At 48.1% G+C, this 22,541-nt stretch overlaps 1 protein-coding gene across 1 annotated transcript; it reads right to left on the reverse strand.

Annotated features, from left to right (window-relative positions):
• Window positions 1–8,472: 8,472 nt before the first annotated feature.
• On the reverse strand, window positions 8,473–21,916 carry KLHL35 (kelch like family member 35). The gene is made up of 7 exons (XM_075140628.1): window positions 21,461–21,916; window positions 18,153–19,043; window positions 16,147–16,331; window positions 14,545–14,663; window positions 13,863–14,051; window positions 13,015–13,203; window positions 8,473–12,197 (listed from the first exon to the last, which is right to left on the reverse strand). Exons 2-7 carry the CDS (start codon window positions 19,040–19,042, stop codon window positions 12,009–12,011), a joined length of 1,761 nt encoding a protein of 586 aa, XP_074996729.1. The 5' UTR covers window position 19,043; window positions 21,461–21,916; the 3' UTR covers window positions 8,473–12,008.
• Window positions 21,917–22,541: the final 625 nt, after the last annotated feature.

Raw genomic sequence — 22,541 nt, forward strand, 5'->3', positions numbered from 1 at the left:
GCAGACTACGAGAACTGAAAGAATTGAGACTGCAAAAGCCCCTGGCACAGACTATGGGAGATGTACATTGAAATCCATGTTCTGCCACTGACTTGCTGGGCAACCCTGAGCAAACAAAGCAGAACAACAGCCCCTTGGGGCACTGGGTACCCATATCCCATCAGGTTCAGTGGGAGACAAATATTTCCTACTTTGGAGGTATCATACTGCTCTCGTTGCATGGAAGCGGAGTAAACTCCTCTAAAAGAGGGGCATTGAGAAGCTAAAGGCATTACACATGTGGGGTAGTGGGTGCATGTTTTAGCATGTTAATTGATTGATGGGCGCGGTGCAGAGGGGTGAAGGCAACCCCAAGGGCTCACCATACTGTCCCCGTCATCTGCTTTCGCATGGCCTAAAGATGCATCTATTCACGTGCATAAAGACAGCTTTTTTTTTCTTCTCTTTTTTTTTTTTTCTTGTGCCATTATGAAAAAAAAAAAGTTGATTCAGAGCCATTCTGCAGTTTTAGATGCAGGTTTTTGATGACAGTTTGTGCGTGCCTTTCACATCAGGGGCTAAAAGAGGGCTTGGCCCTAAGGCTGCTGTAGTCGGTAAAAGGCTTTTTATTAACTCTCCTATGTTCTGCATCAGGCCCTAAGAGTTAAAAAATGGAGAAGGCTGAGTTAGTCAGTGTGGAGAGCTTTGATACCATCGCTAACACCTCCTGTAATAACTCCTGGAATGCCCTAATTAGAGGAAAAGAGAAGGAGGGAGCATGCGTCTCCCAAAAGCATAAATCTCCTCTCTTATTTGTAATTCCTTCTTGAGACAGGGGCTCTGGGAGTGCACTGCTTGGAGTGAAGGGGAAAAAACTCTTGATCCTGAGAAAATAAGCTTTGTTGTACTTATTTTTATGTTTTTTTAACAAGTTCTTGGTTCAATCCAGGCTTCTTAGTTAAAAGGGTCTTAGTCATAGTCTTCCTAAAAGGAAAGAAAGGGGGTGAAATAGTCTAGGGAAGATGCTGCCTTGCTGGGAGAAATTTCTCTAGGTTGATGTTTTTTAACTAGATCTGAAGACGATTGCAGCCTGGTTTGCTTGGACTCAAACCGTGTACTTTACAGTATATCCAGCTCATGTATTGCAGATTTCTGTTCTTCCAGGGCCAAAGGAATGGGCCCAAAGCATACGACCTCCAATTTTCATGGCAGCTTTAATCCACGTGAGTAACGATGTACTAAAATGGTCCTGCTGATAAAGAGAAATGGTCACTAGGAGCAGGACAGGTGGTCAAATGTAGTAACACTAAACATCAGATTTGGAATCATCAAACTGATCAGAATTTTTCTTCACCCCCTCCTCCTCTTCCTCTACAGTTTTCCAAAGTTTCACCTCTCCAGACCCCACTCCTTTCCTCCACCACTAGCACGGACATCCCCAGCAAATGTCATTTCAAGATCTGACCTCTTTCAACGAAACATTGCGAAATCAAATATGGAACCTCAGAGATTTGGTCGCCAACCTCAGCATGAGAAACTATGAGCTGAAAGAAGAAATCAAAGATGTGCAAATTCTGAACCAGGGCTTGCAAGCCAAGGTGGGCTGTTACAAGACGTTGGTGGAAGAGTTGTGGAAGGAAAGGAAGAACATCAAAGACGCAGTGCAACAAAGGGAAGAAAGGCTCCGACTACTAGAATACAAAAACAAAACGCTGAAGAGTGCCAATAAACAACTCATTTTGCAAACCAATGGTATGGCTGAGCAGCTGGCTGCATGTGAAGACTATCGAACTGTAACAGACATGCTAGGAAACAGAAGTGAAGCTCAAAAAATCAAAAATTTTGCTCAGTGCCTCGAGGACAAATTGGAAGGTGTCCAGCAGCAATACGAGAAAGAAAAGCAACAGACCTCCTGGTTACAGGAGGCATTGAGAGAGCTCACCCAGATATGTGAGAGTCAGAGGAACGATATAATGCAGCTGAAAGGGGAGCTGGAAGCAGCAGAGAAGCAATCAGCTCTCCAGAGACGTGACCATGAGTGCTGGCTCCCCATGGGCTCATTGCAGTAGGATGGAGACAGGATCAAGATGGTGAAAACTCCTCAGAACCAGCAGTGATGAGAAAACTGCACCGGCCTAAGGACCTCAAGAAGATTTTATCCCCCTTCATAGCTTATGTTGCACTTGTGTGTTGTGCACCATTTTGTCAGGATTATTTCACTGCTGATATTTTTCTGCTCTTACTTAGTAAACACGACATCTACACAGTTGTGGAACTCCTATCTCAATATCTTATCCTTTATCTTAAAAGGTAATGGCCTCTTGCCAAATTACATTTGCTGTAGTCCCCTGTTTGGGGACTGTTGTTTGTAGTTTAAGAGTTCAGTTTAGTTCTATGTCATAGGTTTGTTATATAGATACTTATTTAAAACTAGTGTAATTTAGATAAAGCAATCAAAATAGATTGTCAAGTAGTTGTCCTTTCAGTTACTTGTTCACTGAATTGCTCAAAGAATTTCTGTAGATATCAGAGAGATGATTCTTTCATTTAAAGTCTTATTTTACTTTACTTTTTTGCACTTCACCCACCTATTCCCAAAATTGTGCTGTGCTTCTTTAGATCTCTTATAGCACAGTGAAGAATTCAGTTTGATCCAACTGCAGCTTTTTCCTCAGGGACCGGTGCTATAGAGTGGAGAAGGAAGATATGTTGGACTCACTGATGAGGGAACAAAGGTATTTGGTACGTTAAATGACTCGGTTGAGGTCAGAAGAATTGGCAAAGACAAATACTGAGTCAACCTAGAGACTTCATGCTCTCCAGAAAGAAGACAGATATGGAGTAAAATGAGCCATTATCTACCTCCAGGGCTTAACTAAAGTGCAGCTGAAGGTGTGTGCTACATGCAATATCCTATCAAGGCTGTCAAGAGCACATGCATCTGTGGGGAGTGGCCTGAGCATGACCAAGGTACTATTTTTATTCCAAGAGGATGAACCCCATCCCAGTGGGACCTTTCCAGGCTTCCTCAAAGCAAGGAGGGAAAGATGAGCTGCACAGTGTGAACAAAACCCCAGTTACTTCATTTTTTCTAAAGATATATTTTTGGACATCCTAGAGCTCTTCAGTTGCCCAGATCTGCTACCCAATTTGCATTTCTTTGGTCTGGCTGACTGGGCCAACGCAGGAGCAGGTTTTGTACCACATGTTGTTGAGGTGTTGAGCTGTGGGTTGGAATGAGAAAGAGCCAAGGTGCATCAAAATATATAGCTCATCATTTCCAAAGCAAAATCATAGAATCATAGAATCATTAAGGTTGGAAAAGACCTCTAAGATCATCGAGTCCAACCGTCAACCCAACACCACCATGCCCACTAAACCATGTCCCTGAGTGCCTCATCTACACGTCTTTTAAATACCTCCAGGGATGGGGACTCCACCACTTCCCTGGGCAGCCTGTTCCAAGGCCTGACCACTCTTTCAGTAAAGAAATTTCTCCTAATGTCCAATCTAAACCCCCCTTGGTGCAACTTGAGGCCATTTCCTCTCATCCTATCGCTGTTACTTGGGAGAAGAGACCAACCCCCACCTCCTTTCAGGTAGTTGTAGAGCGCGATGAGGTCTCCCCTCACCCTCCTCTTCTCCAGGCTAAACAACCCCAGTTCCCTCAGCCGCTCCCCATCAGACTTGTGCTCCAGGCCCTTCACCAGCTTCGTTGCCCTTCTCTGGACACGCTCCAGCACCTCAATGTCTTTCTTGTCGTGAGGGGCCTAAAACTGAACAAAGCAAAATGGCCATAAGCCACCTAAATCGAGTTCAGCTGTTAAGGGGACAAACATAACTATGACATTTGAAAAACAGTGCAGACATTTGAGAAATATTGGTTAAAAATATACGTAATTTTTTTTTTTTTAATTGTCATTAAGGATAAGGGCAAAGGGAAAACAGAATTTTTGCCGTTGCTTTTGGTTACACTTCATGTTAAAGGTACATTTTTAATGGATAAATAAGATACCAAGAAGAGGTTAGACAAGACAGATTTGAGCAGTGCAACTTCAGAGATGGCTAAAGGTGCATCAGGAGAAGGGATTTTTAAAATGCTGCAGAGGAGTGCAAGGCTAAAGGTAGTTATATACTTATACCAGCCCATGACCAGGCTCCGGTGACTGTCCCCCAGCTTTAGGTAGTCAACTGATGAATCTATATTATCACCTATCTGATATTTGCTCCTTTTATGTTCAGTGAAGAGAGAAAATGCCACCAGAAAGTGATCAGGTCTCTTTATTGACCGTAGGGTTTTAACACTAGTACCTCTTCAAGTCAGGTGGGGACACTCTTATCCTCGGCCCCCATCTCTGCTTCTTACCTGAGTGCTTGGACAAGTCACTATGGCCTTTATCTATTCCTTAGGCTGGAGAAATGCTCCAGGGCACCCAACAGCTTTGCAGAGCTGGGTCTTCATGTATCTCTTGTGCTTCCAATGCCCCCTCTGACTGGGGTATTTCCCTACCCCACAAGGGTATTAAAAGGAGAAAAGCATATTTCAACAGTGAGAGCCAGATGTGTTGAGCTAGGCAGACCTACCTAATTACTGAAGCAACCACAGCTTAGCTCTTATATACCTTTATTGTATTTTATCACAAAGAATCACCTCCAAATTGCTCCACATTCTGGATTTTCCCCTCCGTTTCAGCCTTTGCATCCAGCTCTTGCCTCCTTTGAACATCCCCACCCTGCACGCAGGACAGAGCTGCCCGAGCAGCTTACGTGGGTAGAATAGCCTCCCCGAGGGGCTGCGGCTCCGCCATGCAGAGCAGCCCCTGTTTCCTGCTGCCGGTGGGAGGCTGCACACAGAGGCTTTCAGTCTCCTTTCGGTGTCTCGGCAGTTCATTGAACACAGGCTCTGTCACCGAAGCGGTGAGCACAAAGGCTGCTGGCCGCAGCCCAGGCGTGCCTCTGAATCCCCTTTCTGCAGAGATTAATGGGAACCGAAAAGGGAGACCCCGCGCAGACTGTCAATGACCAGCGTTTTGCCAAGCCCAGGCTGGATGGGGGCCCAGCCAACCTTCCCACGCAGAGCAGTGGGGTACCCTTGGCCGGCTCTGTGGGACAAGTACCACCTTCCTCAGAGATGTTACGCGTGGTAACCCCTGCCCACTTGTGCGGTGCAGTCGTTGGGGACAACCCCAACTCCAACCATCCCTTCTGTGGCTAGCAGTGTTTTGGGGTAAGTTGCTCATGGCAAGGGTGCTCAGGTGCAGATTTCCAACTCTCTGGGACTGGGTGAGTGTTGGTGTCTCAGTCTGGTGTCATCACAACTGGCTGATGCAAAATGAAGTTTATGTGCTTTATATCTCAATATCTCTGCAAAGGTGTGATGGGGCAATGCTTGCTCCAAGCCCAGGATCTGCTTGAGCAAGGTGTCTCCTTCACGTCGTCTTCTATCATCTATGCTCCAGCTCATGTGGATTCATTTTTAGGTGACCTTTCAGCAATACTTGTGCTTCATGCATCAACCGATTGCTCTGTAACAAAGCACCAAGTCCCTCACCCTCCCTTCAGGGGAAGTTCCCTCTTTTCTGTTTCATTTTTCAGGTATAGTCTTAAGAATTTGATCACTGCCTAGACTGCTGAGATTGTTAAATCAGCATTTTTCATTCTTGTTTATCCAAGACACATGTAACCCAGGGGAGAGAATACCTACAGACCATCAAAGCTTCCAGAGGATCTAGGCTCTCTGTGTAAGTCTTTGCCTTTCAAGTAAATAAGTATTTAGTTCAACTTGAAATGTTTAGGACTTTTAGGTCACTCAGTTTTGACTGCTGTTTGCATGCCTAGGAATGTCTTTTTTTTCCTCTACTTTGCAATAGTTCTCAGTCTACCCTCTGATATATTATGGCCACAGGGTGAAAAACAGTATATAGACCATAAAATATCAGCTGCTGCTCGGTACTGAATCCTAGGACTTGGGAATCCTCTCCTTGCATTCAGGCACAAGTTCTCTCAGGTGAGCCATTGCACCACATGTGAGATGAAGCAGTTGAGAACCAACACATGAAGCCCAACAACTGGACAACCCCTGTTGTGTCTATATACACAACCCAGCGCTTGCACCCATGAAGAGCTGCAGTGCGTGTATGAGTCCTAAAAGCAGGATTCAATCTTTATCACTATAAACTGGTAAACATCTTATTCCCACATGAAGTGGGAATTTGAAGCCAGGTACTGGGTCTGAATGACCCTGCTGGTCCTACCATTGTTTGCATTTAATAGGAAATAAACCTGATCACATCAACCTTGCAATAAATCTGACACAGTTCCCCCCTCCCCTTCCTTCTTACAGGAATATTTAAAGCTAGAGAGACAGCCACTGCTATTATCTCTGCCCACCAGTTCCCAGCTGGCTATTGTGACCCTTAATGTGAGTTAATCAGCACTACCCCATCCTTTCAGATGGGACTTGCATCCCTGCGCGCTGCTCTCCTGCCCCACGATGCTATCACCTCCTGCCAGCTGGACAGCTAAACGCAAAGACAGCTTCAACATCTCCAGGGGCTGGAGCATAGTGATGTCCTGGCACGTTCATACTAGGGAGGTGTTTTTTCAGCTCTGTGCATTAAAAAAACCAATTACCATATGAGCAAATAAGCTGGATTCATTAGCGACAGCACATGCATCAGGCCTGAAGTGGTCGGGCAAGAAGGAACAGGAGTAGGCAAAACAGCCCAGGCCAGGGGGATGTCATGGAGCAAGTCATATATCTCTGCAGGCCAAGCCTGTATGTGACAAGAGAAAACTAGGGAAGGAAGGTTTGGGCGTGAGGGAGATGAACGGGCAGCATGGAGAGTGAGAGGATGCAATAGTTTCTACAACCAGTGATAGTGTCACAGGTAGATGATAGTCAATAGCAGCCTTAAAGGTGGTCGTCTCTGTCTAGGTCTGTGGAAGTCAGTGGTGGGCTTAGCCCAACCCCAGTCCGTGGCAAAACAGTGGGGAGCTGTTGTCATCTCCCATGAGTAAGCCTTGAGTAAGCCTCCCGTGAGAAAGCTTTGCCTGAATGCAGCTGTCTCAGCCTTGCATTATGCAGAGAGCATTAGGTGGTGAAAAATATTCCCCGAGGTGCCCACTGCGAAGCACTGATGGCTCTCACCTCCTGCCAAAGCACAGACTGGTGACCTCTCCATGATGCCGCAGTAGACCAGAGCTGGAGGCAGATGGTTTCACTCCATGCAACAGCAGGCTCAAACTTTCTTTGAGACAAGTGCTATAATTACTGCTCCATTTATCACGGTTCCTGAGAGCATGATAATTTGGGTAGAACTAAAACATATCTTTCAAAAATGCATCTAGTCTTGACGTAAAGGACTTGCAGGGTAGGAGAGAAGCTTCCTCCTAAAGGAAGCTACCATTCCACCTAAAGGTTGGGTAGCTACTTCAAAGTAGTTATCAAGGTCTCTCTCAAGTCCACTGAGAGTGAAAGGCAGCTCCAGTGGGCTACTCATCTTGCTCCAAGAGACACACCTAAGGCAAGGGGCTTGACTCAGTCTTTAGAGGGACCCCTTTTCCCTGGTCATTTTGAAGGAGGCTCCAGTTTCTATCTTTGAGGAGTACAGCTGACTTTCTGATGGGTGAAAGCTGAAGCTTATGAACCTCAGCTCAGGTATATAAACCCTCGTTTAGATAAACATGACTTGATCTTCCCACAATTGGGCTTTGCTTGCTGGCGAACTGAAGGACCCAGCAGTGTCTGTGAAGGTATCTGTATGACACTCAGGTCATCAAGACTTGGTATCAAAAGTGTCTGTGCCTTCTTTCTGCTGAATATCACAGACTGAGCACCCTGTAATCCTTATCCCACTCCTGAATAATTTTGATGGCTCTACTCTGCTCCTCAGGATTTTCACATGCTCCACCAAGTGGATCTGCTCCCACAGTCCCTTCTGCACTGCAATGACAGCAGTGACCCAGTGCAGCCCTCTGTGTCACCCCTCTGCGCACACATCCCAAAATCACATCTCTGCTAAGCGTCACATTGGAAACTATTTCAGCTGCTTCTCCACTCTACCCACCAAATCCCTCTCTGAACGCTGTCCACAGGATCCTTCTCTAGCTCTGGGTGGCATTTGTTTCTTGCCCAGTTGCATCACATCTCATTTACCTTCACGAAAAAGGCTTTTTTTTTTGGACTAGGTAGCAAAGGCTATCAAGCAGCCCAGCTTGCTTTCCACAGCAGCCCTGTCTTCCCGGTTGTTGATAATTCTTCTAGTTTGTGTGTCATGGACAAATGTTATCAGTCCCTGGAGGTCTTGCTGTCTACACCATCCATGTGATTTGTTCACAAAAAGCTTTTTCTTCCCTCTGGCTCCCATCCAAAATACAAACATACCCAAAATAACACAACTGCTGAGACAGGCAGCAGGAAAACCAAAAGGATGGGGGGGGAGGAAGGGATGGTTTAAGTACTACTTGGAAGTGATTGACAGGTGCTGTTTTGGAGTGCAAAAAAAAGTCATTTATTTTGTTTTTAAAAGCTTAAATACACAAAGCTGAAACTACCGCACATGCTTTGCAGATGATCACTACTTTCTTCTACGTCTTTTGCTATACAAAGCTCCCACAGCACGTTCTGTGTATTACTGTAAACACAGCAAGGAGGTGCTTTACATGTGGTCTGAGAAAAGCCTTCTCAGAAACTGAAGCAGAAGGTAGTGGCAGCCAGTTTCATGTTTTGTGTTCTTCTGCCACACCAAAGAAGAGCAAGAATCAGCCAAGACAAATACTTTTTCATTTTCTCTGGAAATACTCTTTCCATCATGCCAAAATATGAGTAAAAGTTTCCCCATCTTTCAGCTGAGTTTGAGTGATCCAGGCACCTTCTCTACACTGACTTGGCCGTGACCCCATATAATAGTTAAAGATATCATTCCCTGCAGACAAAAAGTAATACCGTGAACTTCCTACTTGCTCAGACTGAGGATTCAGGTATCCCAGACAGAGGCTGGGACATCGCAAGGATGGTGCTCCCAAAGCTTCTCTGATGCTCCATCAACAATGTATTTTTGGAATGCCATGAAGCAATATGCACAAATGAAATTCCTGCAGCAAAAGCACGTAGGAGTCAAGGTGAATATTTACTTCTAAAAAACCCCAAGTTAAATTCCTTCCCTAACCCTCCCCTGTGTGCCCACAGCCCTTACAAAATACAAACACATTTCAGTGGTACAATGAATATCAGGACCAAGAACGAGCCAAACGTTTTAGTATCTATGCCACAACTTCCACCACCATGTTACACCTATTGCAACACACCACACATGTCAAAAGCACAGGGGAAAGCTGACGAGAATATCTTCTACCTTTTTGAGTGTGCTTACTTCTACGGGAATAAGGTGTGAAGTACAGCAAGAGACTCCCAGGAGGCATTAGGAAAATCAGGAAAGACTGTGGAAAGAGAAGTTGTAAGTGCAACTGGAAAACCCTTCCTTTTTCTTATCAAGGCTATTGCTATATCCAAATATATTACTACGCTCTTTTCAAGAACAAGAGCGCAAAGGTCTGCCAGCAGCCAAGCAAGACACATCTGTGTTCACAGCCCTGTTCTATTTACCTTAGGCAAGGCAGAAATTCGGCATGAGGACCACCCCTTTTATAAGGCCTGATTCCTCGCGATGCCTCACCATCCTCAGCTGAGATTTCGCTCAATGCATGCCCTTGGGTACGCTCATTCTCTTGGAACACCAACAGCGTTTTCCAAAGCGCAGACCAAGAGGAGGGACATGCTAATGGGACAGTCTGTGGAGAATTAAGAACCTCCTCGACCTCATAGGGCGAGATGGAGATACTGGGTCCCAAGCCACACACTTTGAAGGGGTGCCCATACCAAAGCAGTGAATTGCTTAAGGTACGGGGGAACAGTAAGAGAGGCAAAACCGAGATGGAAAGATGGACTGTGATTTGTGGTCCTCAGGAAATCAGGCTATAGGAGGATAAAGGTCTCTCTGGCCCTGAAGGCTATCACAGCATGGGTTGATGTGCTCGTGCTTTCTTTTGTGCCAATTTAACTAACTGAAGGAAAGGTGCCAGTTTCCCCCCAAATCTCCATCCCCATTAAAGACCCAGCTGTGGATGCAATTTAATTGCAAATAAAATTGCCTTTACCAGCATGAATCTCCTTTTCTCTCCTCAAGGGAATAACCTATACCAGCATTGAATCTCCTGTATATTGCTTAAGGGACACATTGTGCTGCTCATGATCTGATAAAAGGGCTAACCCCCATGCACAGGCCTTAAGGAGAATTTGAGGCTGAGAACATCCAAATAGGGCACCTTGATGAACAAAATGGCTATGGTAGCCCTGAGATTTTCCAGATGTGACTATGAAGAGCTTACGGTGCATTTCAGGCAATGAAACACCTTGCTCGTCGTTTAGGCAATGGAAGAGCACACATTTCCTAAAAAGGAGATCAGCGTGCCCTGGTTAAAGCCGATTTTGGCTCTTCAGCAGGAATTTCTCTTTGCCATATTTTACAGGTAAGCCTGATATCACCACAAAGAAGAGGTGAACTTCTCAGAGTTGACAGAGAACAGAAGTACTAAAGAGGACCACCTAAAAAACAGCTATATGGTGGAAGCAGGCAAAAACAGGAGGTTTAAGAGAATTAAAAGGCCCTGAAAAGGGGAGTATCTGGGCCAGTGGACAGGGTCGTTTCCCCTACTTCAGGAAGAAGTCATCATTGGATTGAGGAAAGGAAGGTGCAGAGAAAACAGCAGCCAGCCAGCAGCCTGCTGTAGAGGGGTGCACCCTGCAACGTACAAGTGATGGGAGTTTTTAAGAGACCCCACTCTACATTCGGCAGCAACTAAGTCCCTCATTGAACATCATGAACATTTACATGGAGCCATCAGAAATTACCAGTTCCAGTCATGGACTAAAGACACTGACACCAAAAGCTATGGTTATTCTACCAAAGCAAATGTGCTCAGGATCATTTCTAGACCTGAAACCAACTGGCTTGGAGCAATGCAGTCTGTGCAATCGAACGCTTGCCTTCCAAATGAGCTGCATATTCAGGCTCCCAGGGACACTGTCATAAATCTATTAAATATTGAGTTTATTTTAATACTTGCTAGCAGACTCCAGAGCCAAAATGAGCCAGATGTGATTCTGTGGCTACCATGCTTCAGGTCTTCATGCTTAATTCCTACATGTTAATATTCCCCTACCTCTGCTCTCCAAAAAAGGAACTCTTGGCTACACGATCCACTTGTCCTCTCAATGACAAAGACACGGTGAGACAGCAGTCCAACCACAAAACATGTATGAAAAGACACAGCACTCTGTTCTTTAGGGGAATAGACCCCCATACAGCATGTGCAGAATGGAATCAGAGCTTGGACTATTTAACCAGGCTTTTGGGGATTTAGTGGAGAAATTTTCTTGGGATATCAGCTTTGAAGTCTCAATCTCAGCTCTCCACTGTGATGGGACTAGCTGTTCATGGATGTTAATGGCCATTTAGGTCACCACCGTGGTTTGACACAGGGTTCTACAGAGCTAAATGCACAAATATCTGATAGCTTTAGCTAAGGAATTGGATCCTGTAACTGTAATTGTTACTGCAACAGTCTTGGGCATCAGAAAGCAGCGAATAAATGTCCTTGCAGGACAGCGAGCCTCTGCTGCCAACATAACAGAAAACTGTAAGCTACAGCCAGGAAAACCTAAGTAAAGGTCAAACTCAGTAGTTCCAGGGGCTGCAAAGATACTTGAATCCTGCTGTGGCAAGGTCTGCGATGCAGCTTCACACAGCCCAGCACCCTTTCATCCTCTGACCTAGACCAGCATCAAAGCCACATGAGACCAGGAAAAACAAAATAGAGGCTGCTCAAGGGCTGGCTGGAGCACATCTTCTTCAGTGGCTTGTACTGCCCTTCCCCGCACAAAGGTGAGATGTCTGTCCACATGCTGGGTGGCCAGTATCTCAAGGGGAGGCTCTGGGTTGGAGGTGGACGCCGTTGGAGCCCTGTGGTCATCTGTTCATGCGCTGCAGGATGGTCACGCAGCCGTGATAACTGGTACAGCGCTGCAGCGGCGGCTGCTGCTCCACGCTCCCCGTTACCGGGTCGAAAGTGAACGCTTTGTCCGTGCCTTCTCCGTTCTCGTCTCGGCCACCCAGGATGTAAATCTTCCCTCCACACACCGTCAGGCCACAACTCTCCTGAAAAGCAGAAGGAAAGCCCAAAAGCTGAGGAGCAAGCCTCCAGCTTTAGGCAAGGGGGCTGAGCAGGAGGGTAAGTCATTGCAATGGGCTCAACTTCCACCTGCCCAGCGGAAGGGAGTGGAAGGAGGTAAGATAAGAGATGTCTGGCTCTTGGGATGCTGCAATCTTGCTGCTTCAGTAAGAGTTTAGGCACTTGAAATACCTCAAGCCAGTGATGGGACCGTTGCTGTTTCTGGCAGTCCCCCAGATTCACAAGCACACCAAGAGACCAGAGACCCAGCCAGCACCTCCCCGTGAAAGCCACTTATAAGGATGCACTGACACGGGCATTTTAATTCAGATGGGGATGAGACGTGTCCCATCATTTCTCTTCACTGTGCCACAGCTCGTATTGTAGCATGGCTTTCGAGTGCAAAACCATGATGACGCTAAACCAACCATCACAAGTCCGTGTTCAGTCCACAGACCAAACTAGAGCCAGTATAACCCTCACCCTGAAACACATAGTGTGGACAACAAGTCCTTAACACCAATGGTTTCACTCCACAGATCCACTCCTCTGGCATTAATAGCTACTGTAGCCCCAGCCTCAGCAAGAAAACTTGGGTTTGCTGTGGGACAGTCATCCCCCAAGCAGTATGGGTACTGATAATGAATATATATGTTTGAGATGCTCTGCAGAGGTCACGTTCGCATGCCCAGAGCCAAACCCAGAATGTATTTTCCTGGCCTTCAATCTCAGCAAAGCACGGATGGCTCCTATTCTAGAGAGAGAGGGAAGGCTCAGAGCTTCTTTCCTAAATCTCTTCCTTACCAGAGGCCCGGGGAGGGTGGCCACTTCTCGCCAGCTGTCTTTCCTTGGATCGTAGCTGAAGATTTTACTGAGGAGTCCACCTACAACATAAATGATGTTGTCCAAGCAGACGGCACTGATGCACCTCTGGTAAAAAGGGGTGGGAGACAAGAGCGTCCACTTGTTGTCCTCTGGATCGTAACACTGCACCTGGGAAGAGAAACGCAGCTATGGGAACGTGAATTTACTACATCTCCCTGCTTGGATGAAGCCACTATTCACTAGAAATAAAAGCGCATGGGGACAGAAACACGGATGGGAGCTTCAACACCCAGAGACCAGTGCAGTGAGCAAAAGGATGAGGGATTCTAGCATTCCCTCTTGCATTCAAGTCTCCCAGACAAACTACAAGCCCCCAGGGTGGCTGTCCTTGACCCAGACAGCACATGGTTAGGTGTTCAGAGATGGAGCTGAGAACTGATGGTTCTTCCTGCGGCTCAGGAGACGAGAAGCGTCATGCCTGGCTTGCAGAGGTCTCGTCCAGGCAGTTACTACTGTTGCTGCTTCTCAGAAGTGAAAGCCCACAGGTTTGTTCCTGTGGTGCCTCAGGGCTGACCAGGCTTCGGAGCAGAACAGGCTTTACTGAAACCATGCCTAATACACTGTCAACTCCTGACACCTTCCCTCTCTGGTCCCTAAGTCTCATTGGCTTCCATTTAAATGTATGACTTCTCATCTTCTTATAAGGGAGTCTTCATTAGTCTTCAAAAAAAAGGCGCCCTTTTAGCTTAAGGACAACCCCATTTCCCTCCATGTTCCCTGGCAAACCTTTTTTATGTCTCTGTCCATTCTTGATGCCCCAGCAATACCTTGTCGGTGTTAGCGGTGTCATCCACAGCACCGCCCAGCACGTAGAGCTTGTTCAGGCAGGAGACCACAGCCGCCGAGCTCACAGCTTGAGGCAGTGGGGCCAAGGTTGACCAACTGTTGGAGAAGGTGTCATAGCACTCCACACTGGAAAGGCGATAAAAACCATCAAAGCCTCCCACAGCGTAGATCTGCCACAAAAGGAGCAAAGCAAGTCGATTAGAAACTCCTGGACTCACCTAATGGGCTACACCATCACGGCGTATGAGAGGGGAGGCTAGGACTTGGCCAGAAAGACAGATATCAAGCCACGGTAAAACTTTGGGGTTGGACTAGATGACCTTTAAAGGTCCCTTCCAACCCAAACCATTCTATGATTCTATGAAACTCTCCACACTGTATAACTTTCACCCAAAGACTTAACACAGCCATCTGCAGAAGTCTTGCACCATCCCATGGTAGATCTTATTGCTACAACTTCATTGGTGGCTGCTTCAGGTGACAACACACACCCAACTGAAACAAAGACATCTTGGTTATGTCCTAGTTGTTCTCCCATCAAAACTGTCTCTAAATGACCCAGAAGACAAACACACGCTGACAGTTTCTCATTGTACAGGGCAGCAGGAGAAGTGAGGGACAGCGCTCTATGTGGCTTCTTCCAAAATTCAGGCCATTGCTTACCTTGCCCTGAAGTGTTGCCATTTTGTGCCTCCATCGGCCTTTCTGCAGACAAGCAACCTTGATCCAGACGTTCAGCTGGGAGCTCAGCACCCAAACATCATTGCTGCTGATATGTCCTCCTGAAAAACAGAGGGGTGGAGGGCTGGTGCGATCCCAAGGACAGCCCCATCACCTCATTACACCACAATACTGCATAGTTCCTCCATGCAATGGAACAACTTAGGCCAGAATACAGAGTGCTCCCTCAGTAAGTTTGCAGACGACACCAAGTTGGGCGGGAGTGTTGATCTGCTGGAGGGTAGGAAGGCTCTGCAGAGGGACCTGGACAGGCTGGATCGATGGGCCGAGGCCAACTGTATGAGATTCAACAAGGCCAAGTGCCGGGTCCTGCACTTCGGTCACAACAACCCCAGGCAACGCTACAGGCTTGGGGAAGAGTGGCTGGAAAGCTGCCCAGAGGAAAAGGACCTGGGGGTACTGGTTGACAGCCGGATGAACATGAGCCGGCAGTGTGCTCAGGTGGCCAAGAAGGCCAACGGCATCCTGGCCTGTATCAGAAATAGTGTGGCCAGCAGGAATAGGGAGGTGATCGTGCCCCTGTACTCGGCACTGGTGAGGCCGCACCTCGAATCCTGTGTTCAGTTTTGGGCCCCTCACTACAAGAAGGACATGGAGGTGCTGGAGCGCGTCCAGAGGAGGGCAACGAAGCTGGTGAAGGGCCTGGAGCACAAGTCTGATGGGGAGCGGCTGAGGGAACTGGGGTTGTTTAGCCTGGAGAAGAGGAGGGTGAGGGGAGACCTCATCGCGCTCTACAACTACCTGAAAGGAGGGTGTAGCGAGGTGGGGGTTGGTCTCTTCTCCCAAGTAACTAGCGATAGGACAAGAGGAAATGGCCTCAAGTTGCGCCAAGGGAGGTTTAGATTGAACATTAGGAAAAATTTCTTTACTGAAAGAGTGGTCAGGCCTTGGAACAGGCTGCCCAGGGAAGTGGTGGAGTCACCATCCCTGGAGGTATTTAAAAGACGTGTAGATGAGGCGCTTAGGGACATGGTGTAGTGGGCATGGTGGTGTTGGGTTGACGGTTGGACACGATGATCTTAGAGGTCTTTTCCAACCTGTATGATTCTATGATTCTATTCTATGATTCTATTAGGTTATGGTCATGTAAACTCAGCTTCCCAAAGGAGACACCGTCTGGATTTGAAGGCACCTGTTACACTGCCAAATCCCTTATATAGAACTCATTTGATAGGCATTATATTTTAAGTGGGAGAGGGGCAGGAGACACTGATGTTTTAGGAAACCCTGTTTGAGAGCACACACCAAAACCAGCTCATTCCACAGCTGAACACTTTTGACAGATGCCCAACAGGAGGGAAAGGTTTTCTAATACTGCCATCCTCCCCCTCAAAGGTGAAATTGTTCCTTGGGACAGCAAAATCCAAACCACCTAAGGACAAACTTCACCAAGAAGTGACTTTGCTCCAAAGCTGGGGTGCACGTGAATGAGTCCTAGTGAATAGACCTAAGGAGTGGCTGTCAAGCAGAGGTCATGCTGTTCTTTGCAACTGGGAAGGGACCATTTGGTCCAGGGTATCTCACCTGATATGTACACATCGTTCTTCAGTGTGCAGGCAGCAAACTCTGACTTGGTGTAGCCAGGCACGCTGGAGAGGGCTGTCCACTGCCTGCTCTTCGGGTGGTAGAGGTCCGTGAAGGGCAGCTTCAGAAGGCCTTTCTTATCACAGCCCCCAATGACGATGATGACTTCTGCCAGCTCCATGAACCTAGACCATGAAAGGCATGGGTGAGTCCCCAGGCCAGGCTACTCCTTTCCATCATCCCTCCCATCCCACCTAGGACATTGGCAGCACAGTCCAATGGATAGAGCAGGGTCCTCTCTTGCATCAGCTACTGATTTGCTGGGCAAATCATTTCACCCCTGCACCTTCCCTTTTGTCTGCACATTCAAATCAAAGGCACCTCCCAGATTGGCTGGGAAGGGGTCCAAACTGCATAGGGAAAGAAAATGGGAACGACCTTTAAAAGTCCTTGATGAGATTGCCTCCTGCCACTCACCCTCCCCCTTCCAGCACAATCAAGCCTAATCCTCAAGGCACAGCCACGAGCGTGGAAAGCTGTTCCTGGCAGCCCGCCTGCAACGAGCTCTCTGCCTGGAGAGAGAAGTGTTTCCAGGAAATTCTCTCTCTCCAGCCCTAATAGCAGTGAGCAGACGAGACAGCAGGGAAAGGAAAATCCTGCCAGCTACTAGGTGGCAAGAGAGGAACAGTTCTCTGGGAGGGGAGAGGAAGGAGGGTGAAAGAGAATTTGCAAGACTTGGTCCAATCCCCAGCTCTGCCGTGGTTTGTGCAGGCTGAGACAATTCACTTAAGACCAAAGCTGTAAAAGGAGGGAAGTAATATGTGGATGCTGGGGGGTGGGATTTATCCCCAGTGAATTTTAGCTGTTTGCATCCTCCAGGAGGTCACCATAGACCTTGTTGTTGAGCAGTTCTGTAAATAATAGCTAGTCCCTAAATGCCAGGGACTGCTGAGATGCACTGGGGCAACCTCCGTCCTTCTGCCCAGGATGATCCACTGACCAGCAAAAAAACCTGCACTCCTCGGGCTGAAGAGCAAGAGAGCACAAGAACCTGGTCCTGCAGCCCCGTGGTCATGGGTGTCCTCTGGAAAAGGATGGGGAGCCTTGCAAACCAACTTGGTTTGATATGGCAACCCACCCCAGAGCAGAGGTGTCCATCAGCACTCTTAGAAGCACACCCTAAGAAACCCGTGGCACCATGGAGAAACAGCAGAGACTTAAAACGTGGTTGATCAAATCCAAACTTCACAGTCACAAAAAGGTGCAGATTTCTACACACACCCAACCATAGAAATCATTTTTTCTTTGCCTCCTCCATTTTACACGGCAGGTGCCTGGGCCAGCATCTCTTTATCTTCTTGCTGTTCATCAATAAATCAATGGAAAGAAACAAAGAAAAAATAATAATTTGCGGATGCCTAGGTAACCTCCTGGACAGTAACTGCTTTTGTTTTCCCTGGATATTAATTCCTGATCCTGCAGCAATGCCCTTGAGCTAGGCACCATGCTGATGGCCAGGAGGACTGAGACTGGTCCAAGCCTTCCTACTAACAGAGAGCCTGGATGAGGTGGGAGAGAGACCAAAAGCGGTGAACTGAGAGCAGACCAATGGCAGAGCTGGGAATGGAAAACGGATCTCAACCCAGTGCTCCACCCATCGGTGAAAGCAGATAGAAATAAAGAGCTACAAACACCCCTTCCTGCCCATAGTCTGGACACGTATCTGGGTAGCATCACTGCACACCCAGAGCAGTGTGACTAGAGCACTTTTTGCCAACCAAAAAAAAAAGTGTCACATGCATCAGTATAAATTTCACAGGAATCCTTTAGACCAGACAAACAACTCCAATGCCTTCATTTTGGAAACAGGGAGGCCAAAAGAGAAGCAATCAGAGGAAAATAAAATAAAATAAAAAAAAAAAAAACCAACCCAAGAACTCCCCTCAAACTTTAAGATCCATCAACTTAGGCCATGCTGGTCTAGGGAAGAAGATGCTGTGTTTTACCTTCTGGGCCTTGATCGCAAAGAGCTGACCTCGTTCCCGAGGATGTAGTACTTGCGGGCCTCGTGCAGTAGAGGAATGCACTCCTTTGAGTCCTGGATGAGTCCATCCATTTCCACCTTCTCCAGGAAGTAGGTGGGATCGAGCAGGGGCAGACGCACATGCTCAAGGAGGTCCTTCAAGGCTCCCTTCCTGGCTGGTATGTCATGCCGTACCCAGCGCATGACTGCTTCAAAGACCACTTCCTCCTTGGGGACCACCAGCTGCTCATCGGACAGATATTCAACCAGCTCCTTCACACCCATCTCCAGGAACTCTTCATGACACGACACCTCCACAAAACACTCCAGCATGAACCTCTTGCTCTTTTCTGTCAGAGACGCAATGGAGAATGAATCAGCAAACTTCATGATGCCCAAACAATTGCATGGGTGAAGCTGGCCTTCAAGGAAGGTGACGCAAGCATCTCTGAGCTTGGAGATCTGCAGCAAGTCAGACAGTTCCAAGATGCCTTCAACATTGTCCTCCTGAATGATGATGTTCCCCCCATACATATAGTCAAGAAGGAGAGACATGGTGGAAGCAGAAATCTTCTGGATGTTAATGATATCCTGGTGGCCTTCCTTGAGATTGCCGCCAAACATGGCCCGGAAATACGTGCTGTTGGCTGACAAAGTGGCACGGTGACAGGGGAATTCTTGTCCATCAATTAACAGCACCACATCTGTGAAGATGCCGCTCTGCCGGTAGGAGTTTAACGTCTGGAGGATTTGCTCAGCATGGCAGGACCCACTGCAGAGCTTCATGTGCAGCTTTTCTTTGCTCGGGTCCCGCGTCACATTTTCCAGGCTGCTTGTCCTGAAACTTGATTCTTCTTTCATCATTCGATGCATCCTGATTGAGAAGCAGTGAAGGAGACGAGAGAACAGTACACTATTAAAATATCTGACTGCAATGTCCAACACCATCATGGTTTCTGCATCTTCCTTGATACCATGAGGAAGTAGAGATTCCAGCCAAAATATAGTCGGACTCTGCCCCTTCATCCACACACGTGGCTCCTCCTCAGTAACCAACATTTCCTCCAACCCACAGCACAGTGACAGGCACTGGGATATTTCCAATCCAACCCCATCTCAGAAGACAAACTTCTCCTTTTAGGAGATGTTTCTTTTAAGGCAGTTGTCTCGCCCAACCTATGCTATACTAACATCTCGACACCCTTTCCTTTCTTTCTAAAATCTCGCAGCTCTTATGCACTGCTTTCCTCATCCTGCCAAATGCAAACGCTCCGCGGTACAGCCCAGTTGGGAGCAACGCAGCATTTTGATTTTTTCTATCCACCATGTTTCCCTAGATGTCTGATTCCAGGGAAAAAAAAAAAACAGAGGAAAGGATGTGAGATTGAGATTTGCCAAAGGTAGCTATGACATGACTTGCCCAAAAGCAGGGGAGATGTCCACATCTGACATACCTTTCTGCTAGATTTGTTCTCCAGGTGATTTTAAATCTTTCCTAAAGGACTTCATAAAGTGATTGCAATGAAGCACAGCAGACTTCTCTCATTCGAGCTTTAACAGTTCACACTGACAGCGCGAGCAGCAGGACCCATCCTGAGCACCCATGTGCTCAGCCTGGAGGCTGCAAACAGCTGCACGCCCAAAAGGGTGATCCCTGCTCAAGTGGAGGGGAGGCAGCCAGATCGCCCGTAAAGAGTGATCCCTGGGGAGAAGGACCTCCGCCTGCAGAGAGGGGGCCTGAAAAACAGGGGACCATCATGGCACTAAAACAGTGACAAGAATCGACTACCTCTGACAGCAGTGACAGAATCAGAGACCCCAAACCCTCAACTTCTGCCTCCACCATCCTAGTCCCACTAACAGGTTGGCTCTGACCCATTTCCTCCACTTCTCCCCAGAAGCCTGCCCAGACCCATCACTGATGCACAGACCCAGATGCTGGGGGGACGAGCAAGTACAGGATTGAACCCAGGTCTCCTGGTGCTTGCCCGACTGCTTTCACCAGCTGGATGTTAAATAAAAGGTGCAGAGCGATGCCACCGCCTGTGTTTTAAAAGCATGGCAGAAAGTCAGCACCACTCCTTGAGTGGGAATGCCAGTGAGGGCCATCAGCAGAGCACTCCTGATCACAGCTTCTACCACAGCCACGCAGGTTTTAGATTGCTTTTCTGAGGCTCTGTAACAGCAAAGAGCCCTTTTGGGGGTGGCTCAGGCTCTGCTCTTAAGAGCCCCCTAAGTCAGGCTCTGGAGCATCCCGCCACAAGCCTCTGGCAGGAGCACAAGTCCCCACTGGGGTGACAAGTTACCAGACATCAGTGGCTTTGTGGTGTCCACACACTGCCTTGCAGGAAGGCAGGTAGCACACCCTTTGAGGAGGATTACCTTGAAGTTCTCAGGAGTCAAAATCCCTGTCTTAGCTCTAGTCCTTCATCTCTTTTCCTACACCTGCACCTCCCGGACGGCCACCGCATCTGGCCACAGACCCCAAGGGTGCTCAGATTCTCTCGTGCTCCAGAGGACACCTCCTGGCTGCACCTGCACCAGGGTAGCTGTGTGTAGGACAACCAGATCTAGTCCTCAGGATCCTCACCTCCACCCCAAGAAAGTGTCAGCGTATCCTTTGTGCCTCCAGAATCCCCCAGCAACGGAGAAAACACCTCTGCCCATGCCACGGGGGAGCTGCAGAGACCTAAAGAACAGTGAAGCAGCATGACAAGCCCTAACTAAATATCTAAGAAATCCTGTGGGAGTGGGTGAAGGCTCTAAACACCCTGAACACCACTGACGGGTGCTCAGGGCTGTGTACAGGAGGGAACCGCTGTTAGTCAAAGTGATTTAGAGAAGTTACAACAAAGGCAGCTCTCTAGAGTCGCCTTTGCAAAGAGCACGGCGGACTCCACGTTTCCCGACACACGCAGCTCCAGCCAAGACAAACACATCTATATCTCCACTTCTCTCCTGATCCACACACGTTTCCGAGCCATCAGGGTCACACACAGCTCTGCATGGCTCAGTGCTGGGAAGAAAAAGCTCGGGCTGACCTTCTTACAAAGAGACACTCCCTCCCTCCCCAATTAATCCAAATGCCTTCCCCCAGCTCACATCCCTCCTGTCTACTCATGAGACAAATGATGCCAACGCCAAAGAAAGAGTGGGTTTGCCCCGTTGCCCTCACCCATGCACACTCGTCTCCAGGTCACCCTCTCCATCCAAGCACCACACGGCAGCAAATGTTGTATTTTTTTTTTTGTCAAGCCTCCCCAGCTGCTAGTGCAAGAAGTCCAACATTACCTGGCCCACAAGTTGTGTCCTCCGGGTAGGACCTAGCGAAGACTCAACTTCCCTCTCGGAGAGCTCCCATCCACGTCAGGGCTCTGCGCAGAGACAGGTCCCCTTTGCAAAGCACGCTCAGCCCTGCTCCGGCAATGCTTGGGGAAGCACAAAAGCATCTCCTTTATCCTCAGTGCCAGAGAGGTGGGGGAGAAATCTGCTTTTGTTTCTCCTGAATGACATGCCGGAGAGCTACGGGGCATTAGCCATGCAGCTGTCAATAACAGCCAGCCAGGGAGGAGCCAGGACCCAGGGAAAACCCATCGCAGCTCAGGGAAAATATATCACACCAGGGCAGCTTAAGAGGGCCGAGCCATCTGGAGAGCAAATTGGGGTCCAGGTGGAACGATTCATTTGATAGAGTCTCCGAGCTCGCTGGAAACCACACTAAAGCCAATAAATAAAATACAGCTCTGTGAGCAAAAAGACGCCCGGAGCAGGAATGGACTGGGTCAGGGAGGAGCTGCAGTCCCCCTCATTAACGTGTGATAATTAGGTAATTAGGTCCTTCAGGATGATGAGGACAGAAGGGGAGGTTTGCCCCGTGTGGCTGTCTGCACCCTCCCCTCCAACTTGATCCCAGTTGTTGGCTGAATTTTTAAATGCTCCTAGCAGGGATCAAAGCAGCCCTGGGGAAGCTCCACGAAGTAACCCTGCTGCTGAAGATGATCAAACTCCCTAATCTGATGCAGCCAGCCTTCCCTCCATTGCCCAGCATCGCTTTGAACAACTTGTATTGTTTCACACTAGACGGAAGAGAAATATTAGTAATAACCAGCCCCTGCACGTTGTCATCCTGAAACCGCCTTTCCGTGGGGCACTGCTGCCACGTTTGCTGGCTGGCTCCTCTCTGCTCCTCTCCCATTCCTGGGATGCAGGGCACAAACTGGCATCCTGCTTGCTCCCAGCATTTGCATATGAATCACTGGCAACCTGGAAGGGACTGTGGTTTCCCAGCCTGCGCAGTGGGCTGGGAGGGTTGGGGGATTTGCTCTTAGGACCTTCCACCCTGATAGAGTTGGCACTACCAGGCTGCACCAAC

This window comes from Calonectris borealis, chromosome 1 (genome assembly GCF_964195595.1).
Source record: "Calonectris borealis chromosome 1, bCalBor7.hap1.2, whole genome shotgun sequence".
NCBI classification, from domain to species: Eukaryota; Metazoa; Chordata; class Aves; order Procellariiformes; family Procellariidae; genus Calonectris; species Calonectris borealis.